The sequence below is a fragment of the Schistocerca gregaria genome, chromosome 8 (assembly GCF_023897955.1).
Source record: "Schistocerca gregaria isolate iqSchGreg1 chromosome 8, iqSchGreg1.2, whole genome shotgun sequence".
Lineage (NCBI taxonomy): Eukaryota > Metazoa > Arthropoda > Insecta > Orthoptera > Acrididae > Schistocerca > Schistocerca gregaria.
In genome coordinates this window covers 57,509,583-57,530,609 of record NC_064927.1, presented here as the reverse complement: position 1 = coordinate 57,530,609, position 21,027 = coordinate 57,509,583, and the positions used below count along the sequence as shown (strand labels likewise).

The window sequence follows — 21,027 nt, the reverse complement described above, 5'->3', positions numbered from 1 at the left end:
TGTTCTGGATGACGCAAATTTCATAAGAAATTAATGCTCATTTTTCTGGGCAACGTGGTAAATATGTATAGGAACCAATGTAGTTTCTTACAAAATCGTAATGCAACATGACATACTAATTTTTGAGGAATGGGCAGAAAAGTTAATGCTTCTTGCACACTGGTCTTCTACTATTATATAAGCCGTGAACTAGATGACTCAGAGTGCAACAAACAGAGAAAGACTAATTGTGTCACTTGTAAAAATAGAAGAAACTAACATTACAATGTTTGAAGCTGTTAGTTATCCTCTGTCGTGGCCAAATATAATAAACGTTAAGATTGCAATTTTCGGAGAAATGAGGATTAACTACATTACTAAAATCGTAATAGTAATATTACAACTTGTTCAATCGTTAAAGCAACACTTTCAGCTATAAATTAAGAACACTGTATACGTCGGGTCCACTGCGGATGGGGGGTAATGACAAAAATCTGCTTTCTGCTCGCGCCACGTGATTTAAATAAGTGACGATTTCAAACTTTACCACGCAGAGATAGGGGATTACACAGTCCATATGTGTCTAAGGTATCTAAAGAATCTATGGTCCGAGGTACAACCTAAGTCCCTTTACAAGAGAGAGAACGTTTTCTCTAAAGAAGTTACAATTCTCCGCCTGTTGGCAGACGGTGTCTCCCAATATGGGCACACGATCATTACATTTCGTAGTAAAAGCGGGCCACCCGTCAGAAAAGCCGAAGCTAGTAGTGCGAGAGAAAAAGCTAACATCGACGACGGAAGTGAGCAGTGGCCACCTGCAAAAGTCACGGCACGCGGCAGCCCGCTAACACTGCTTGCGCGGTATGTGCTAACAGAAACAAAGGAGAGGCGATCTCGCTCTCGTACACCGGCGCCCAGCTCGACTACTACGTGCTGCCCCACCGGCTGGAGACCGAAGAGTGTGAGCAAGCTTTGGCGCCGCTGATCAACGGGCAGAGGGGGGCGGGCAGGGGAGGGGAAGCGGGAAACCCGCGAGCGGTGGGCGGGGTGGGGGCGCGGCCCGTATATAGCAAGCCCGGCCCACCGCCGGCGACCAGACGTCACCGCAGCATCCGTGGTACCTCATCACGTCTCGCGCCTGCGCTCCGCCGCCCGCCGTCAGAGACCGCCAGCACCGCAGCCGGTACCGCCACACTCGGACGCCCGCCCTCGCCATACACCCGCGCCGCCGCCGACACACCATGTCCCGCATCGTCTTCTCGCTGCTGCTCGCCGCCGTCTTGGCCGCCGTCGCCGTCAGCGACGGCTCCGCCATGCCCGCGGACAACCACAGGTGGGTGCCTCCGGCGTCTGTCCCGCGTGCGGCCACCTACGGCACATCCGTACCGTTACCGCGTCACTTGTAGTGTCGCCAGAGAAATAGCTGTACACGACTTGTGGCTCATTAAAGATACCGTCTTCCGAGCTATCACTGCGCGATTTACCGTCTTTACCAAATGAGATTGACGGAGGACATCGACAAAGTTCCGAGAGAGCAGCTCGTTTTCTACTCTCGCAAAATAGGTGAGAGAGTGTCACGCATATGATAAGCGAAATGGGGTGACAATCATGAAAACCAGGACTTTTCCCCTTGCGGTGAGACCTTTGTACGAAATTACAATCACCTGCTTTCTGCTATGAATGCCAAAGCATATTGTTGACTCCCACCTACAAAGGAAAAGTTGAACGTCATGATAAAGTAAGATCGAGTAGTGTTCGCGCGGAGAGATTTACCGAGCTCTATTCGAGAGTGGAACAATGCACAAATTGAAAGTGGTTCTGTGAACCCTCCGCCACACGCTCAGGCGTGAATTGCAGAGAATTAATATAGATCTAAATGTAGAACAGCGCAGCACACGTCACAATCTAGGCTTTCCTCGTTAGGAAATCGTGCTACTGATAACACAAGACGAGCTTAACAAATTAAAGAAATGTCATCTGATCGGTGCAACTCGTGCGATTTCACTGAACCTTCCCTTGCAACCGATTAACTGGTGCCATCCCCAGCTAATATCAGCTACCAATTACTGTTTCTATATTTTGTAGCCAATTTTGCACCCTATTCCCTCGTTAGGGCCGTATGTTAGTAAATCTGCAAGACCAGCTTGGCAACTCGAAAAATACAATCCGACAGTCGCATGTCTTAGTGGTGTGGGTTCGCTGTATAATTCCTCAGAGTTGATATGTATTTCTAAACGTCATCAGTAGCAGTTGCTGTAGGCTGCCCACTATTTTTCCGGCACAGCGTGTTCAGTTTTCCTCCACTTCCTCATTTTGTAGCTGAGGCCTGCTACAGGCGGCAATCCAGCTTCAGTGCTTCACATTTTGTTGTTTTCCCTTATTTTGCCTCCAGTGTTTCTCCATTCCGTGTTTCTTTTTTCCTGTCCTAGCTCCACTTTGAACCCATCCATCCCTCCTCTCTTCCGTGGAATCCTATCATCTATGACCGCTTTATTCTAAAACGGTCACTGTGTGTAGGTTTCTCATTTACACGCTGTTCCTTCGTAAATCATGCTAGACATCTTCAATACAGTTAGTTTTCTTCGTTGGCAATAAAGTATTTAAAGAGCTGTTTCCTTTATCAGTTGTCATCCATTCCACACAAATTATCGAGGAATATTAGCCCCCTACGTCTTATAATTTCTTTTATATTTTCTGTGTTGTGATTTAGTTCAATATTACTTGTCAATTTCCATTAGTTTACCTTTCACAGAGGACACAGTATTTCCCTTGTGATTTTTTCCAAAGATTCCAATGCATATGACTTACAATTCAGTACAAGGTAATTCAGTACTGCCGTCGGCTGCAAGTCCAAATACCTTCTCCTCGAAGATATTAAATAGTTTGCAAAGCGACATGCGGTAAGCAGCCAGCATTACGAGCTTATCCATTCACTGCCATCATTTTGGCACTAGCAAGCCTAATTTCTCTAGTACAGCTCTGTGGTACTGTCTTGCTGCAGAAACAAAACTTGTTCGGACTTCTGTGTTTTTACCAAAGCCATAACCTCAGAACAGATTTCCTTATTTGGAACAGATTTAGACAGAAGCGAAGTAGAAACGCCCTATGACGTGAGCACCAGGAGAGCTTTGTTTGTGACGTGTGGGTCGCCACAATTCTGACCTGGTCGGCGTTTCCGGCGTATTTCTCGTCCCATTCTTATCCCCACCACGCGGCAAACTCTTTGTCGGAGTAAATACAGCCCGCTGCTGCGCAACGCTTGTCCGAAAATAGGCCGCCTCCGATAGCATCCGCAGTCCACAGAAATTTCCATACGCCTCTGACGTGCCGACTTCTCTTTAGAAGTGACGTTTCGTCGTTTGACCTCACAAAACATTCCTCACTGCCTTATATTACTATCTGGTTCTCATCAGAAGCAGAACTATTTTTACGGTCGTATTTGCAGTGCTGTAAAGCGTCTTTGAAATTTCTTGCATGGCCGCAGAATAAGAGGCAACGCTCACAGTTGCAGTTACACAATTTAACTGTATGTTTGTCTGGATTATAAATATTTTATTAATGTCGCTACTTCTTTCAGCCACTGACCGCCTTTAAACGGCAATTAGCAATCATCAGTTCCAACACAGAATGACCAAGGGAAGCGACCACAGGCCAGCTTTACAAGACTGGAAAACAGTATTGAACTCGCAGTTGTTAAAGTTAATTGAGCAGTCCTGTAAAAATGGTCTATAATAATCCCACTATACACAGGATTCTAATTTCTTTTACTAGCAACTGTGATACCTGGTACTGATTTTTCATCATTCCGTGCTGGAAATAGCGACTGCTAATTTGTTTGTATACATAACTCTCTTTCTTCACATTTTCTTCTTTGTAGAGTTTTTTGGAAGATGGTCAGTGGCTGAAACGCATCAGGAAATTTAGAAAATATTTTTGGTCCAGACATAGATCTTGTAAGTTACATAAGTGAACGTCTTTCGTAAACATTAATTCTCTTCCACATGGGAGCCGACACACGACAGTCTCTAAACGCCTAGCCCGCATCTCGTGGTCGTGCGGTAGCGTTCTCGCTTCCCACGCCCGGGTTCGATTCCCGGCGGGGTCAGGGATTTTCTCTGGCTCGTGATGGCTGGGTGTGTGTGATGTCCTTAGGTTAGTTAGGTTTAACTAGTTCTAAGTTCTAGGGGACTGATGACACAAGATGTTAAGTCCCATAGTGCTCAGAGCCATTTGAACCTCTAAACGTCTGCCAGATGGCGTAACGAAACTTGTGTGGGCTATAATCCCCCCCCCCCCCCCCCCGAGCCCTATCAGATACCTCACTTTACAGTCAGTAATAAGTAAGAAACAGTCAACCTATTGTTTTCTTCCTTCCGTAATTCTATCCGTTTGTTATTGCTTTTACAGCCAGCCCGTCGAAAGACTGTTACTGCACTGCATCCACCAAAAGTAGACGTAGATAAAGGTAAACTGAGAATGTTGGTGTCGATTAAACTGCCACATTGTTAATCATCTGAAGTGGCTGACGAAATCAGGCGAACGATTGAACGATATCGAGCAGATACGCGTGGTTTCAAGTAGAAATCGACAGTATACAGTCGCCGATCCAATCACCCTACGAACACACACACACGAGTGTCTGACGTCACACCCACGACCCACGAACTCACGGTGACTGCAGCAAAGCGGCTGCCGGCGCCCACCGCTCGCAGAGCGAACTGCCGCACTCGAGGACTCCACGACCCGGACACCTGCCGATCTCGGTTAGGAAACTCGCCGCTCTTTATTTGGCGCGCTGTCGGTCGCAGCTCTCAATGCAGAGTGATCCGTACACCAGCGGCCATTGCATCACTCACTCGCAACACGTTTTATCGCGGCGCGCGTAAGTGAGCGCGTCGGTACGAGTTTAGCTTATCTCTTGCACAAGTGTCCTTCACGTAAGCATTTAAAATTAGTTTTTGTCAGTTTAATGTCAACGTCCCCTCTCCTTCATTCGCCACAACTGTCGATCGCCCACATCGCGCCATCACGGCCATATTCTACGGCCGGCACTTCTCTGGTTCTTTTCAGTCAACGCGTTTCAAATTTAACTGGAGCTCTTCGCTTCTGATGCAAAGTACAGTACCACTTAGACACTAGTAAGACACTGCACAGGACGGCAGTCTAGATACCTGTCGATCGTGATTTAGGTTACTGTACAATTGTATCTCATTCAGTGCCATCCTTTCACCTCTCGATTTCACTTTTCTCGCTCGATAACCCCATCCCTCCCCCCCCCCCCCCCCCCTCCTCGAGTTATGATGACATACAAGGCTGTGTGAATAACATTCCTTTGTGAAAGACTGGGATGATAGGAGCAGGCTACACAAACCACGAAGGAAACAGTTCGGTAATGGAGGAAGTGTGCGCGCTTGTTAGAAGCGGGAGGGGAGGATAGAATTCTACAGAACGCGAAGACTCCTCTGCAGTAAGCATTTTGTTGCAGTGGTTAAGAGGTCTTTGTTTTATTTCAGTTTATTGGCTTTCACTTCGTGCCCATTCAGCCATCTCAGTAAAGGAAAGACGATAGTGTACTGGAGACGATTATCCTGTTAGTCCCGACGATACTAACTTAAGGACAACACTTATTCCTCGAGCAGAGAAAATATACGACCGGGCCGGAATCTAACTCGAGCCCCTTCGGTTAGCAATCCGTCGCGCTGAACCCGGAGCTACCGAGGCGGACATCGTGCGGTGCTGAAGGAGCTTTCACGGGACAGAGTGCGTTGGAGGTCTGCGTCAGACCTGTCTCCGGACTGATGACCACAACTGCGACGGCCCAGCCGGGTACTGACCTCTGCCGAACGCTGCGCTGCCTCACTTGGCTGATGCAAACAGCGGACGGGTTGAGGCGGCGGCTGCTGTAGGGCGCTCAGCTCGCCCAACAGCACTCGGCCTCGCGCCCGGCCTGCCCAGTCAGCGGAGTCGCCGCTGAACCCGGGGACCCCTGATAGCGCCGGCCGGCTCTCCACACGTGGCGGCTGGCCCCATTCTCCAGAGGCGGCCAGTGCGTGACACCGGCCGGCGGCCACATTTCCGCCTCCCACGGTGCGCCCTCCTCATTTGCCACCATGTAGTTGCTTCTCGAGCGCCATTTATGGGGGCATCTGCCGCTGCGTTGTTCAGACGTGCTCGCCTAGCTGGCGAACATTGGTGACCAGTATTCTCCAGAGCTCGCAATTCTCGTTTCCGAGTGCAATTGTCTTCACTAACGTTTCAATCGTCACTGCTGGTTTCTTCCTTAGGAGTGCTGCTGGCGCCACACAGGCCTATGCCCAACGGTAGCGATCGACCGCCTTGTAATACCCATCCGACAGGTGTCACTGAATGCAGATGTGGAGAGTCACAGCACACTTCTCTCTCGACCTGACGAGGGCCGAGTGCACCCGCTTGCCAACAGCTCTCGGCAGACCCGGACAGCCACCCGTCCGAGTGCTGGCCAATCCGAACAGCTGATATGTCGGAAACCTCTGTTAGCGCAGCAGCGAGGCTGTTGGCAGCACTGCTGAAAACGCCTCGGCCATGAGGCCCATATCATAGGACCGCTACTGTTTCTCGGCGGAGTTTGCTCACCTGAAATAACGAAACGCGCTTCGTACTCTCCTCCAACTGTCGATTTGATGATCGCGCATTGTACTTTCCAGCAACTGTGGATTTGGTGACTGACGCGAATAACTATGTAGGACATCTATCGAGGTGACCTTTTAGGCAATAAAAGGTGGGTGGCATCTCGTCATTTTTAATTGCTACAGTCCACTTGGACGTGTGTCTGCACTATACACCAAACACACGCAGCGTTTTGTAACAGCTCTTCAATGGGCTCACGTTAAAAGTTTGCACCATTTGACGGCAGCAGGCGCGCGAACCAGAAAATGAGGCAAACTGACGGAGGGAGACCTGCGGTCGCCAGGTGTTGCGCGTCTCCACGGCCGCGTGTCCCACGGTTCCGGCCCGCCCACGCGGAAGGCTGTTAATTAGATTGGGGGCCTCAGCACTCGCGCGGCGACGCAGTAGTTACGGCGACAGGCGCCCGTCCTCAGGACTGCATCGGCCGCGCAATTAATCCGGAGAGCCCCGCCGGACTGCAGGCTGCGCTCCAGCTCCCGGTGGCCCACTTCACGGCCCTGTCCCTCGCACGCGCCAAAGTCCGATCCCCCTCTGTCTTGTCACTGAAGGGTTAACACTGCAAGCGCCGTCTACGCTTTCTAAGTCATATTGCATATTTTCATCTTCTGAAAAGTTAATGTTAACACCGTAAGCTATTTATCGTGAATAATTCTTTATTGACGACATTTACAAACCTAAGACCAATTAATGTGCGTCGCACAATTGTGATAAACTTGTCATGTGATATACAGAACATACGAGAGCAGTATACAAGATTTTTACGTAAACTTCCTACATTAAAACAAGTCTAAACTTGCACAGACGACGAAACTAATGGTCAGTTGTTCATTAAAAGCCGATTATAGTAGTAACACGAATTTCTCTAAATATATTACAGCCGTGGAACATATTTTCTTTTGGAATCACGAAACAGCTTCAGTTTAGGATCACTTGGTTGCTTCCCATTTTTCCAGCACTTCTTGGTCTTCTCCCACGTCCTCCTTTTTTTCCTTCTATACATGTTCCTACACATTTTTTTCTCACGCCTAACCGTCATCTAAACTTCTTGTCTTATACGTAAGAAAAATTGATCTCTGTTATTTCCAGTTCTTAGATGTTGTTTATTCTTAGTTATTTTAGGAGTTATTGAAGCTATGCTACTGTTGACTTCTTTTGCAGAAATACAGCATTAATTGTTTCGGTAGAAGAGTCCCAAGAAGGCTAACCTTAGCTTTGCCACCACTTCCAATATTTCTTTGTACTTCGGCAGTTGTCCTCAGTACTTGTCATTTTCCAGCTAAGTGTAGTTTATATTACACGGCCCGTCGACTGAACGAGATGGCCTGCGCCCCGCTAATGGCGTGCTACAGCACTGAGGTCTCCATATATATCAATGTCTATCGGTGCGGCAGACATGTACCTGCACACAAACAAAACTTTACTTTATCCAGGTGGTAGTTAAAATATCATGACTGTAGGTTGCACATGGAAGAGGATTAAGTAGTGTCAAGCGAGGTTCAAAAGTCGTTAATGGAAGAAAAATTAATAGCAACGAAAACACGGAAATTCCAGGAAACCACTATAAGGTAAAGTGCGTGTAATTTAAATCAACTTGAGAGAAATTATCGACCCAAATAGTGTGAGACATAAAACAAAATGTTGCGGGTGAAACTGGAAACGATATGTTAGTTACTTACATGTGTGCAACTACTTGCTCTACCATAAAGCACAACTCTCTTAGATTCCTAGACAAACAGTTGAGCAAATACGGATCTAACCCTCACGACTGACTAAGGAGCGCCGGTCTGCTGCCTCAGCCAGCCTGTGCGTGGTTCTCACGTGACTTTTCGTGCTATTTTAGACAAATACTGAGCTGCTCCCCTAACTCGGCGCTATAAAAGAGAGGTCGTAATGCGGCGTCGTATGTCATCATCATTCCTTTGAGAAAGAGTTTTCTTTTAATGGGTTATGTTATTTGCGCAGTGAATAAAGAACGCAACTGAAATTCTGTTAACATAATTAAGCTTTTGAAACATATTCCTGTTCCTCAATACATAATTTACGTACCTGTCCCGTTTTGTCTCGCTTGTTAGTGTTACATCTAAATATTCATCCGGTGTCACGTGGTCAGGAACTGAAGTGCCTTTTGTGCGTTTAAGGCGACGAGGAGGAACACACCCTCTTTTGAGAACGGCTGTCTCAGTGCGATGAGTTAACCACGGAACTCAGTGACTGGAGAATACAGTGGAATTTGCACAGTGGCTTTCTGCGGTGTACGAGGAGACGGGGCGCTGAGGGAAATGTAAGGAGTCCTGCCTTCCTGCCGCGGCCCCACACCCCAACAGCCTCCTCCTTCGTTACACGGATGGGAAAATTCCCGCGGACGACAAGGCTGCGAAGATAAGACATGCGTGCCCTCGCTGCCCTTCCACGATTTTCCATTATATTACCGTACGTAAGGAGACTTGCTGAGGAAATGAATAAACTGCGCGCCTTCTCCTATCTTTTCTGTTGACTCAGCCCCACTGCAGCCGCCAGAAAATTGCGGGGGTATCTGGAATGTGCGGTTTAATGCGGAGGACACGGTAGCAGAGCGCGTGCACGTAGTGGGAGCGAGTGTTTAATCGTGGGCAGCGATTTGCGCACATCCGGGCTAAGAGATGCAAATTTAGGATAAATGAAACGAGAGTAACTGTTTTTATCATTTCCGTTTACTATGGAACCGCGATTGGGATCTAACCCGGCGTCGACGGTATAAGCTCTGATTGTGAATGGCGGTTGGGGAAGGAAGTCGGTCCCGCCTTTTTTGTGGGAACGATCCCAGAACCGGCCTTAAGCGATTTAAGACAATCACAGAAAACCGAAATCTGGCTGACGGGGCTCCAGCTTCTCCAGTACCAGTCCCGTGCCTCAACACTGTGACCCTTGTTCGATTTCTGTGTAAGTCTTTCAGCCGGACGTAAAAATTGTTGCTAAAAATGTTGAGTTAATTTAAGGAATAAAAAAATATCACGATGGGATAGTCTACACCGGTGTTGTGAACGCTGTAAGTCTTTTAAATTAGAACGAGATATTCTTAAAAAGGATGTGTAGACTGGAACTTGGCTTGCAAACTTTCCCTTGTGAAAAGATGTGCTAAATAGCAAGATCAACACTCCCAGAATAGATGGACTTCCGCTCCGGCATCTGTTGTTGCCTGACGAAAGCTTGACATCCCCCGCTACTTTTGGCGCCAACATTCATTGCCAATCACAACAAGCGTCAGAACGCTACACACATTTTCTTATGGCATCATAGAATACGCTTCATAAGAGTACATAGTTTCCATTTACGTGCTATCAATTGTTACAAACCTTACTCATTCATCCATATCTGTATACTCTGAAGAGCATTCTGGACTGTGTAGCAGAAGGTACTTCCCATTGCACCGGCATATTAGGCTTTTCTTCGTTTCCATTCGCGTATGGGAGGCGACATAAGCGGCTATTTGGATGCCTCTCTACGCATTGAAGGTACTCTAAACTTGACTTCGCAGTACATGCGGGAGCTATGGGCAATGATTGGTACTCTGTTCCTAAATTCCTCAGTTAAGACTGGTTTTTGAAACTTTGTGACTAGGCTTTCGCCAGATAGATGCCGTTTGTATTCACTACTAGTACTGCCCTTCTCTGTATACGTTCAGTGATCCCTATTAGTTCTACTTCATACGGGCCTCATAGACTTTAGGAATATTCTGGGATGGGTCACACGAATGTATTACAAGCAATCACATTTGCAGGTTCACTGCATTATCCTGGTATACTGCAACGAATCGACGTTACCACCTACTTTACCCACAACTGAGTCCATGTTTATTTTCATATCCTTACAAATTGTTACACCCAAGTATTTGCGTAAGTTCATGAATTCCAGCTGTAACTCATTATTATTGGAATAATATGATATTTCGTTTATCGTTTTCTCAAGTACACATTTTTCCATTCCCGAAAATTTAAAGTGAGTTACCAAACTTTCTACCACTTTGAAATCTTATGAACATGTGACGGTATTTACGTAACGTTTTGCAGTTACTATCGCAGACATAAGTGCGTCTTTTGCATAAAGACTGAGCTCACAGTCAACATTGTCTGAACGACAGCAAGGGTCTCTGCTGCACACCTGAAGTTCGATCTACATTTGTTCATGACAACGTCTCCAAGACAGCACTCTGCCTTCTCCCGACCGATAAATCACCATATCAGTCGGAAATTTCGTCTAATACTTCATACCATCGTGACTTCAGTGGGACATTTCGGTATATGTAAGGGCGGGGAGGGCTCTAGTTACTTTCAGTAATCCACCGTATCTTCCGAACCCTTGTGGGACTTGGAGAATGCTACGAGTAGTGAAGCTACGAGAAGGAGACGCTGCCGGTGCGTGACAGGTTGGGAGCTCGTGTTGGCTGTGAAGTGTGTACGGCTAGCCGAGGTGGTTAAGGCAGCCGTTCTGGAGAAGCGCAGCATCCGGGCTCAAGTCGCGGTCCGGCACACATTTTCTATCTCCGCCACTGATTTATTTAAATGCCGTCAGACAGCGAAGTTCTGTTTCTCTTAATACTGATTAATACGTGTTGGTACGCTACGGAGCAAACTGCGGAAACTCGCACCTTTTATTAAGTAATTGTGCAGAGCCTCGACTGGGAAGGCACGGCGGATACAGCGAGAAGTGCGACCTGTTGCACGGCCGTGACGAGTGGGCGCGCCGGAGGCGACTTTGCACCTTGCGAGGGGCGGAACGTGGCTGCTGAGGTTCAAGCAGCCCGCGAGCCCGCTTCTGCCGGTGGTCCCGCTGCCACTACGGCCAGGGCGGCGCCTTCGGCGGGCTATCGCGCAGACGGCGGGGTCGCGAACCCGACGACGACAAGGTCGCGCTGTGCGAAACGCAGCCGGCCGTCGCGCCTGCCCCGGCGCCACATCAAAGGCGACCCCGTATGGCGCAAGCGTTCCTACAAGGGCCAGACGTTTCCTTCCACGCATGTCACTCAGCAGTAACATGTTTCACTCTCTGAGTAATTACAAGGAGAAGGGCAAAAAAAGCGAAAGCTCAGGTTTCCTACTTTCGGCCGAACTCTTCACCTACAGTTGTCTAAAGTGCTTTCACGAGTGAGGTGACGGTGAAAAGGAGGGACGGTGAGTCGTCTGCCACATTTAGGTTTACCTTTACAGTAACCTTATCGATTACGGATATTTTCCGCCTTCAGTGTCTGACTATTATGCAGTAGAACTTGGTTCGATTCCTGGCTCTGCAGGGGCTTTATTGTTGGTGGGAGGACTGGAAATGGATGCAGTCAGCCTCAAGAAGCAACATAAAGAGCTACTTCAGTGAGAAACACCGACCCCCAAGTTCTGTGAAGAGCGGTATGTTGAGTCCATGCCGCTTCGTATCTGAATGCCGCAATATGGTAAAGGATGACACAGCGGTCGGTCGGTGGTAAACGGCCTGAGAAAGCCAATATAGGGAGCTTTAGCCTTATTACGAATGTTCCAGAACCCGTGTTGGATACAAATACGGAATACGGAAAATTCCGACTCGTCTCTCTCTGAAACATATTTTAGTCCCATAAACCAGTCTTTCAATCTTTTTCGCTCATCTTCAGACGCAGCGTTCAGATATTAGATCCTTATTTCCGTAGAGTGATGCTTGGCTCCGACGGGTAAAACATTGGTAGCACTTTAAAGTGCAAACGTGAGTGATAGTGATATGTCCAAGGTTGTTTGGGAAAAAAATTTCTTCATTTACTGTGGTTGTGCCGTTAGTGTTTCCCTGCCAGCTCACATTCTAATTGTTTATGGGCCACAGACTGACCACTTCTCATTATTAATAGAAATACGGATAGCCACCAACTGTTTCCGAGCGAAAATGGAGCCAGAATGCGTAGTTATATCCGTTTTGCATCGATTACTCGCCTATATGAAAGGTACTCGTAGGTAGCGTAACGGAACGGCGAAGGCAGTAAAGAAATTATCGTGAACGTGTCTGCGATTACGACGCTGAGGTGCAATCTGCCCCTCCAGGTGAGCAGTGACCTACACACCGTCATTTTGTCCTGCTCTGCTACATATGGAGCAGATAGTTACTAAAGAGCGGCGGAATTACATATCAGGAAGATGTCTAGCAAAATACTAGGGGAACAGACGGATACGAGAAAAAATATAAACAATGAGGCAGCTCTTTGACCATGTTCGACGTCACTCAGAGAGGGCAACTCGTTCCTGGGAGGGATTGTTTGCATCCGAGCACAAGAAAGGGTAGGGGCGTGATAAGAATACTTACTCACTGCGGCGGCTGCTATCTCGGCTTCGCGCGTACTCGTGCTGTGCTGTGAATGAGCCGACACTCACGCGCGGGCCGTATCTGTTTACATACAGGGCCGACTTTTTGCTCCTTTCTGACTGTGCTCTTGGCACGTGTCCAGTTCTCTTGCGGCAGGGCTCATTTCTCGATCTTCTTTCCGCTCCACGCTTCTGCGCATTGACGGAGCGATGTCTGAGTTTGGCGTCAAGACGACGTTACGTAACCTGCCGATAGAAGCGGCGACCGCGTTCGTCCGTTTGGCATCTTTTCCCTTTCCCATCTCAGGACGTCTCCAGCTTCTCCGCTCTGATGGCCACAGTCGTATGTGTCGGCACGTCTCGATAACATCTCTCTTTCTCTTCTCTTCGTTCCTACCCCTTCCTGTCACGTTCCTCATTCACCCCCTTCTTCCACCCATTCCCTCACACACAAACAGAATACATAAAAATTTATACGCATACATGCCGGTAACATCGGCAGAATAAGTGGATGGCTACGCAACGCTGTAAGCAGGACGCACCTCGAGTCAGCGCCTGTTTTGCAGGTGACCCACAACGCACATCCGTTATGCATGTAGCCGTGCTCCAAACTCGTCGGCGATTCCTCGCGTTATGATATATTGAATTGTATATTCCGTTAACATAGCGAAACAGTTTCGCTTCTTCTATGCGATTCTAATTGCAGTATTATTTTGTTTACAGGGTAAAGCGCATGTCGGACCACCGCGTCGCAGAACTCCAGACTCTGCTGTCGATGGGCAAAATGGGCGGCAAAGTCGTCACCCACAAAGTCGGATACGGCCAAGTGGACCCAATGAAAGTGTGAGTATAAATCATGTCTCTATGTAGTCTTTTAGCGTAATAACGAAAGAGGCAACAGCGGACAGAGTCTCCTCTCTCACTTCATCACCTGCCTCGATAACTTGTGACAATATGGTTTATGAGCAGAAAGCTGAGTTATAGAGGTTCTTGTTGTCTTGTTTATTTAATTATAGATTACCCCGTCATTTGAAACCAGTTGCAGAATCTAGAAAAAGCTTGTCGAGAAGGAGTTGTGCGTATGGCACAAATTACTTACTGTATCGAACAAGAAGGACCGCATCACTAGCCTCGTGATGACTGGGTGTTGTGTAATGTCCTTAGGTTGGTTAGGTTTAAGTAGTTCTAAGTTCTAGCTGTTAAGTCCCATAGTGCTCAGACATTTGAACCGTATCACCAGTTGCGAAAGTATGTGACAGTGGCAAAATGTTTTGGGAAACTGTGCCGTGACTTATCTCTTAACACTACGGTATCACTTCTTAGGAAACTGCTAACAAATTGCTTTACTATAAAGCACGGTAAATGGTTATAACAAACATTATACATCTATTGTGTGTGGTGTACGACTTTTCACTTCCTGATTTTTATTTCGATCTGTAACGCAGCACAGCAAGGCAAGTGTATTGCTCTTTCTCTCACCGTGTCTTAACAATTCTCGATCGTTAAAAAATTACTGGACCGATAAATTACTAACTACAAATGTACTAAAAATAAGAGGTGACCAAAGGAGTTTGCAGGGGCGTATAAGAAGAAGAGACAGATTTATGGTCCAGGAAGAGTTATTATGGCGCTATGTAGGTACAAGGCGGATTTCAGAAGATGTTAGGTAAGAAAGTTGGTTTAAAAGGAAACGATGAACACAAATTAGAAAAAAGAATGATTGTAAAGAAACTAAAATAAACGTACTTCGACAAAATGGCGATGGATACAGTAGAATAACTTTGCTGTCTGTCTCGAAAACTGACTTATCTTCCCAATAGCGTTCCACAAAAGTTATGTCGACTCTATTCTAAATAATCCTCGAGCATCCGTAGCATCTACCTAGCACGTACCAGTTACAGATATGTTAGCAGCCTCTAAATACCACAAAGAAAGGTTTCTTTCCAGTTATATAGAAACAGAAGTTTGATTTTGCCTAAATGTTCAATTGACACATACTATTGTTAGAGGGAACGACAAAATACTGACAGACAAATTTCAACTACTCGAGCATTGTGAAATGCTGTTCGTATGAGCGAACCAGTTGAAATAATAATTTTGTTGTTGCTAAGAACTCGAACTCGGTTTGGAAAACGACACCAATGTGTAGTGATCTCACTTCGCATCGGTTCTGAACTGTACAGCAAGATATTTCCAGAACGAATATTTAACTCAACAGCGGAGTTTCGGCTGGATGTTTGATCGGTGAGACTGATCAGAAATGCATACCATTAGAGCTGGCCGATCGTTTCTCTCGTTGCTCTCTTCGTTGAAGGGGGTGGAAAACCTCCGCAACTGAAACAGACATTCGTCCTGTAAGTACTGACATTAAGCCTGTCACGCGTATGCCACTTACACGCGCATTATACAGGCAAACTGCCGCCTCCACAGTGAAACAATATTTTCTCTGCGGCGAACAGCGGCTGATTGACGAGGGGGTGGGAAAGGATGCAGGGGTGGCACGGCAGGGGTGGCACGTAATTTCATTTCCGCAGACTGGTTGGCGGTCGCCGCTTCGACAATTGGTCCGCCGCCTCTCCGCCCCTCCTTTCCATGCCGACGTCCGCGAACGTCCTAATTCTTTCGCGACAATCCGTTTATCGGAGCACAGCCACCCCGAATGTCAAACGGCCGCCCCCGCTGCCTGCTGCCTGCGAGCCCGCAGAATGGAAATTAGCCGACGTGCCGTCGCGTCGGCTGGTTCTACCCCGACCGCCGCGAATCACATTTAGCGGTCCGCAGCGGACGACGAGCCGTCACTCCGATCCCCACCTCCCTATTCTCAGTTGTCATTGCAAATGAATCGGTTTAACACGTGATCGTGTACTACTTCCTAACTGCGATAGATACACCGCGAAAGAATGACACGCCGTTGGATTTGCTGATACATTCGAGCACAGATCCGTTTGACTGACGCCGGAGTCAACCATAGTCCGGCACCGACATACGAAATGTTCGCATCTGTAATTCGCACGCCAGCAGAGGTTCCCGCCCGCAGATTTCGTGCTGCCGATCAAGCAGTGTGCGATCTGGAGGCTCCACACTTTCATCTTAAGCATTATCAATTCTTAATCACTCTTAATATATGATCGCTTAATTTACGAATACATGGTCGTTGGCAACGTTTGTTAATGTGAGAAATGCCGATGCACCGTGGTTTACAGTACACCTCAGACTGTAGGTTCCTTTGTAACTGCCTGGTTAAAAAAAATCAGACTTCAGCATACTACATCTTATATGGATCGTGGCTTGTAAGGTCCGGTCGTGTTCAGACAACTTTTGGGTTGATGACTGATTTAACTACAAAACATCGAGGGGTTAGGGCTCAAAATATGATACATTTTGGTTTCTTTCCATTTGAAAAGAAACAGTAACTCCATTTTGGACTGTTTCTGGACATGCCTTCATGCCACGCTTTGTACTGTTGGAGAGAACAACTAATAAACACAGGCAACATACGTATTCAAGGTATTCGTGTATTGTGGCAAGTGCTTCGTATGTACGAGCCGGTTGAAATAGCAATTTTGTTATTGCTGGTAATTGGAAAACATGGCACAACCATTTCGAGAACAGTCTAGTGGGATCAAAGGAAAGTAACAAAACTGTAATATTCTATAGGTCCTCATAGCATGCTGATGGAAGCTTACGAGTGAAGACAATAATTTAGCAGGGCGATATAAAAGTCTGAGGTTTCGAGGTCGATGTCAGTCAGCCGAGCAGAGCAGATACGACCCGTGGCCGTCATCTTGCGACGAGACGCCCAGTTAGTAACTGATTTCCTTTTATTGCGGCCATTCGAGAGTGGAGCGTCCTCGTCATAAAAGCGTTTCGGAGGAGGTAAGCGGCTATTCGCCGGAGAATTGTTGGGGTGAATATTATCGAGATGTTACAACGTCTCGGCAAATTCGAGCGACTTTATGTGAATTTAAGTGGCCAGAGGAGCCAGCAGGATAATAATTTGTTGCAATAGCTTGGCAGCAGTTCCACCGAGTGTGTGAACTCCATTGTCTCCCTACTCAGTTAATAGATCTCGTTGTGTAAAACACCCGAGAGATAGTTATAAATTCCCGTAAACGTAGTTATAACTGCAAGAAGAAGTTTTATGAGTACAACCAGAGAAATTACTTACCCGTCTATACATCACTTCTGCAACAACCACTTACATAAAATATGGATAAGGATATTCTCATCAACGGCCACTTCTTCATCAGTCAAAATAAAAACTATGCAGTTCCTAGCACATCGAACAGCGCATAAGGAAGCAGCTTTGCTGCCATGTTCTGGCGTAGGAGTCAGCATTATCGACGCCCTCAGAAACTCCACAGCTCCGTGTGTCGTCCGTAACTGACAGCTGTCTCTCCTATTGTTACAGGGGACGCCGCCGCCGTTCTGATCCACGCATGCTGTCGCGCCTGCAGCAGCTGCTGCTGAGCGCAGCTGCGGGCGACTCCCACGAGCAGCTTCCGCAGCAGGAGGAGGAGCAGCAGCACCCGCAGCTGCAGCTGGATCCCACCGAGGAGGACGAGCGGCAGGTGCTGCTGCAGCTGCTGGAGGGACAGCGGCAGGCGCAGTCGCCGCAGGAGCAGCAGCAGGCGCGGCTGGCGTGGTGGCCCAGGACGCTCACACCACAGGTGGGTGCTCACCTCACTGCTCATGAACTGACAACGGACCTTACATACCGGCACTCTTACAGTACCGTCATACTTGCAGTATTTTAATTTCATCGCCCGAATTTTCCTACAGTAGTACTACGCAATTCTTAAACTCACAACAGAGAGGTTTTGAGATTTGAGAGAACTATCAAGCAGAAAGCATTCATATCATTTTCTTAGAGATGCTAGTAGCTGGAGTGATGTAATGAACCAGATCACATCAGGAAAGTCTTATAATGGTTTATTGTGTAGTGAATGAAGACGTTTAAGCCACATTATGCCTTCTATGCTTCAGTGACCAATTTCAGTCTCATTGGTCCAGAAATAAATAGGCATCACTGTCAATGAATAACTTCCCCGATTCTAGTTTGACGTGCCCCAATGTTCAACTCTTCAAATCAAAATCTTTAACAACAGCGAAATTACTTTTCTCCAATTTCTGTTCCACAACTTCTAGCTGTTCATGTGGGGAAAACTCGATCAGTAAAATCTTCGTCATATCCGATCCCTTAGCTGAGTGATCAGTGCGTCTGTCATGCAGTGAGCCCGGGTTCGATGCCTGGCCGTGGATTGTATCATTTCATCATCACAGACAAGCAAGTCTCCCAGCGTGGCGTCAGTTTGGAAGAGTTGCGGCCGAACTTCCCCAGATGGGGACTCTCAGCCTTCACTGCCAGACGATCATTTCATTTTTCTTCACATTCCATTGAAAGTTTAAAATATTGTGAGACATGCTACCAATACTGGTTTTCCGTTTTTTTATCGAGATTTAGTGGCCTGTCAAACTGCCCTTGCACAGTATCAAAAATGTAGAGATTAAAGTAACTAGCCAGTGGATCTGTCTAACAAGGTTTAGAGCCTGTACACTTTAACTTTCGAGAACATAGTTCTAGCAACTCAGCCAGTTAAGACCTACGCTGTGAGTATACACATCTCTGTGGTTGCTAACTCCATCTCTACCCTGCAGATCTATTGGCTTTGAGAGGGAGGATAGTTCATAAAGTCTAGTGTGGAAGTTGTGGCAGTACTTTATGTCGGTGCTTGCCTGCGAGCTGTTGCTGACAGCGATGTGAACAGTTGCCTCCTTGTTACAGCTGTAAGCGAGCGCTCCACACCGCCGCCAGCCGAACCGGCCGAGCAGCTACAACAAGCGGCAGCTGGCTGCCGACCCAACCCGCTCAGCTCTGCAGCCCTACCCAGCATCCAGTAGTTGCTAGTTCAGTCGCCATTTAATTATTTATTGTTCCACTTAGAATTCATAGAAACTGCTGTACATAATTACAGTGTAGTCTGTCTGATGTCAATCATCTCATCTTTAATTTATTTATTTATTTAATAATTTATTTCGTGTACGTTAATTGATTTAGCCGTATCTCTGGACAGTATTCACATTCCAATTGTATGTTTCATCTAAAAGGCTGTCTGTCCTGTCACGTCTCTCTCCTTCCACATTCGAGGTTCCCTTCTGTTTTGTGCGTCCTTTTGGACTACAGAATTACACTCGTCGATTAGCCTTGACATTCCATTGTTAATTACTTTGTCAAACTGCTCGCACACTTCCAAAAATCTCTCTGTATCTTTTCGAGAGGGAAGTCTTGTAGTTTTCTTCTCCAATAATTTCCTTTTCCTAGAATGAAATATGCCCCTCAGCACACCCTAAAAATATCATCCCCGTCTCCAGACTGATCCCATCCCATGTTTACGACGCCTTGCTACAGCAAAAACTCTAAAATGTTGGTCTGCATACAATATTTCTACTTATACGATTCATCTTCTTGTTTTCCACTAGTAGATTTGTTTCTACTTAAACTTTTTGTCAATTACTGCTTGAGAAATTATAAATGTGCTTTTGATGCAAAGATATTTACGCAGCTATCTTTTGCCCTGAAATGTGAAACATAAAGCATGAAGATACCAGAAAGTATTATTATTTTTGTTAAGTTTTGTATTTTAACTTCACATGTACCCTTATAGAACTTGTAAGTCAACGTTGCTGGCTGTGTTTTATTTATTTTGACTGTTTCAAAGTTCCTATTTATAGTATTTACATATTGTTTGCATAAATGTGAGTGTTGTTATTTTGTGAATACCGTGTGAAGTTTAATTTATTTTTAAATATTTATAAATGTATTGATTTATTTTGTCACAACATCAGAATGTTTTGTAGGTTATTGTGAGTGTCAGTCTTCGTTCAAAATCTGTTGACTATGAGAAAATATATCTAAATTTGAAAATCAAATTTCTATTCGCCTTATTTTTCATTTCCACCTGTTCCACTCAATACACTAACTAATAATTACTGATAACATTAAATAATGAACATCTAAGGTTTTGCACTTTACACTAAAATGCAAATCGTTATTTCAGAAATGTTCTGCAATTAAACATAAAATCTCATGATCTTTGACACATTTACACTGAATTGTAATTTTACTCACCAGACGTCTTCAGTGACGTATACATTAGTTAAATTAGAATGATACTGGTTTTTCCTTCTGAGAAAAAGTACATGAGTTCCGTTTCTAGTGCAGAAAAAGTCAACAAGTAGTAAAGACATAAGTGATAGGTGCTATAACTCTATTAGTATTCTCTTTACATTAGTTTATCTCCTTTCTGTTCTGTCTCTACTAACCTTTAATTCGATTGCAAAATTACATTCAATATCCACGTATAAACATTAAAATATGAATCTGAATTATGATAGTTTTTGCTTATTAAAATTGGAGTACTGCATGTTATTATTTATCTTGTGACTATATCAAATATTCTGGTTTGTACTACATAAGTAAAGGAAGTCATTAAACTGTGTGTCGGCTCTTCTTCCTATTTGCAGATACACTTTCATGTTGTTTGCTTGTGCTGTCAGTATTTTTCGATGCCCAAGATAAATGCAAGGAACTCTTCTTCTTTACCCGTTGATGTACGAATATGGCTGCTGATACTGTGAACTCCGCCCTCGCTGAATTTGCTAAGATGGCGTGGCGCCTTTCTTGATTCTATACGAATACACACCAAACCGATTATTGACGCCCTTGGGCAACAAACTGGTTTGAATCAAAACAACTTTCCTTACAAGCACAAGTAATATCAGAGCGGTACATGATGGAATATCTAGGTGGGGCTAGTACTTGCAATCGCCGATTTCAGTAACATTTTATCGCAAAGCCATGTACACAGTTTCAGAACAAATATACGGTTTTAAGGCTTTGTAGCATCTATTACATTCAACTTACAGTCATAAATAATGCTTCAAATAAAAGATCAGCTCAAATCAAAAGTTTTTATACGTGGAGCAAAAGGAGGGCGAAGGAACGACCAACATCGACTGAAGAACGTGTCGATTGAGTGAGACTCTTTCACACGTAGCCTGAAGAGATCAGTTGGACGGTTAGTCCTGAATT

The 21,027-nt window shown here is 45.9% G+C and overlaps 1 protein-coding gene across 1 annotated transcript; it reads left to right on the top strand.

The window, feature by feature from the left end:
• The first annotated feature begins 1,076 nt into the window (after positions 1–1,076).
• On the top strand, positions 1,077–19,865 carry LOC126284832 (uncharacterized). Its single transcript, XM_049984051.1, has 4 exons — positions 1,077–1,312; positions 13,659–13,778; positions 17,347–17,605; positions 18,721–19,865. Exons 1-4 carry the CDS (start codon positions 1,221–1,223, stop codon positions 18,724–18,726), a joined length of 477 nt encoding a protein of 158 aa, XP_049840008.1. The 5' UTR covers positions 1,077–1,220; the 3' UTR covers positions 18,727–19,865.
• The last annotated feature ends 1,162 nt before the right edge of the window (positions 19,866–21,027 follow it).

What these genes read in the sequence shown, in the direction of transcription:
- LOC126284832 (XM_049984051.1), top strand. Translation starts at nt 1,221, where the DNA reads ATGTCCCGCATCGTCTTCTCGCTGCTGCTCGCCGCCGTCTTGGCCGCC. An exon ending in ATGCCCGCGGACAACCACAG is followed by an intron (nt 1,313 to 13,658) that starts GTGGGTGCCTCC and finishes TTTTGTTTACAG; the next exon opens with GGTAAAGCGCATGTCGGACC. An exon ending in CAAGTGGACCCAATGAAAGT is followed by an intron (nt 13,779 to 17,346) that starts GTGAGTATAAAT and finishes CTATTGTTACAG; the next exon opens with GGGACGCCGCCGCCGTTCTG.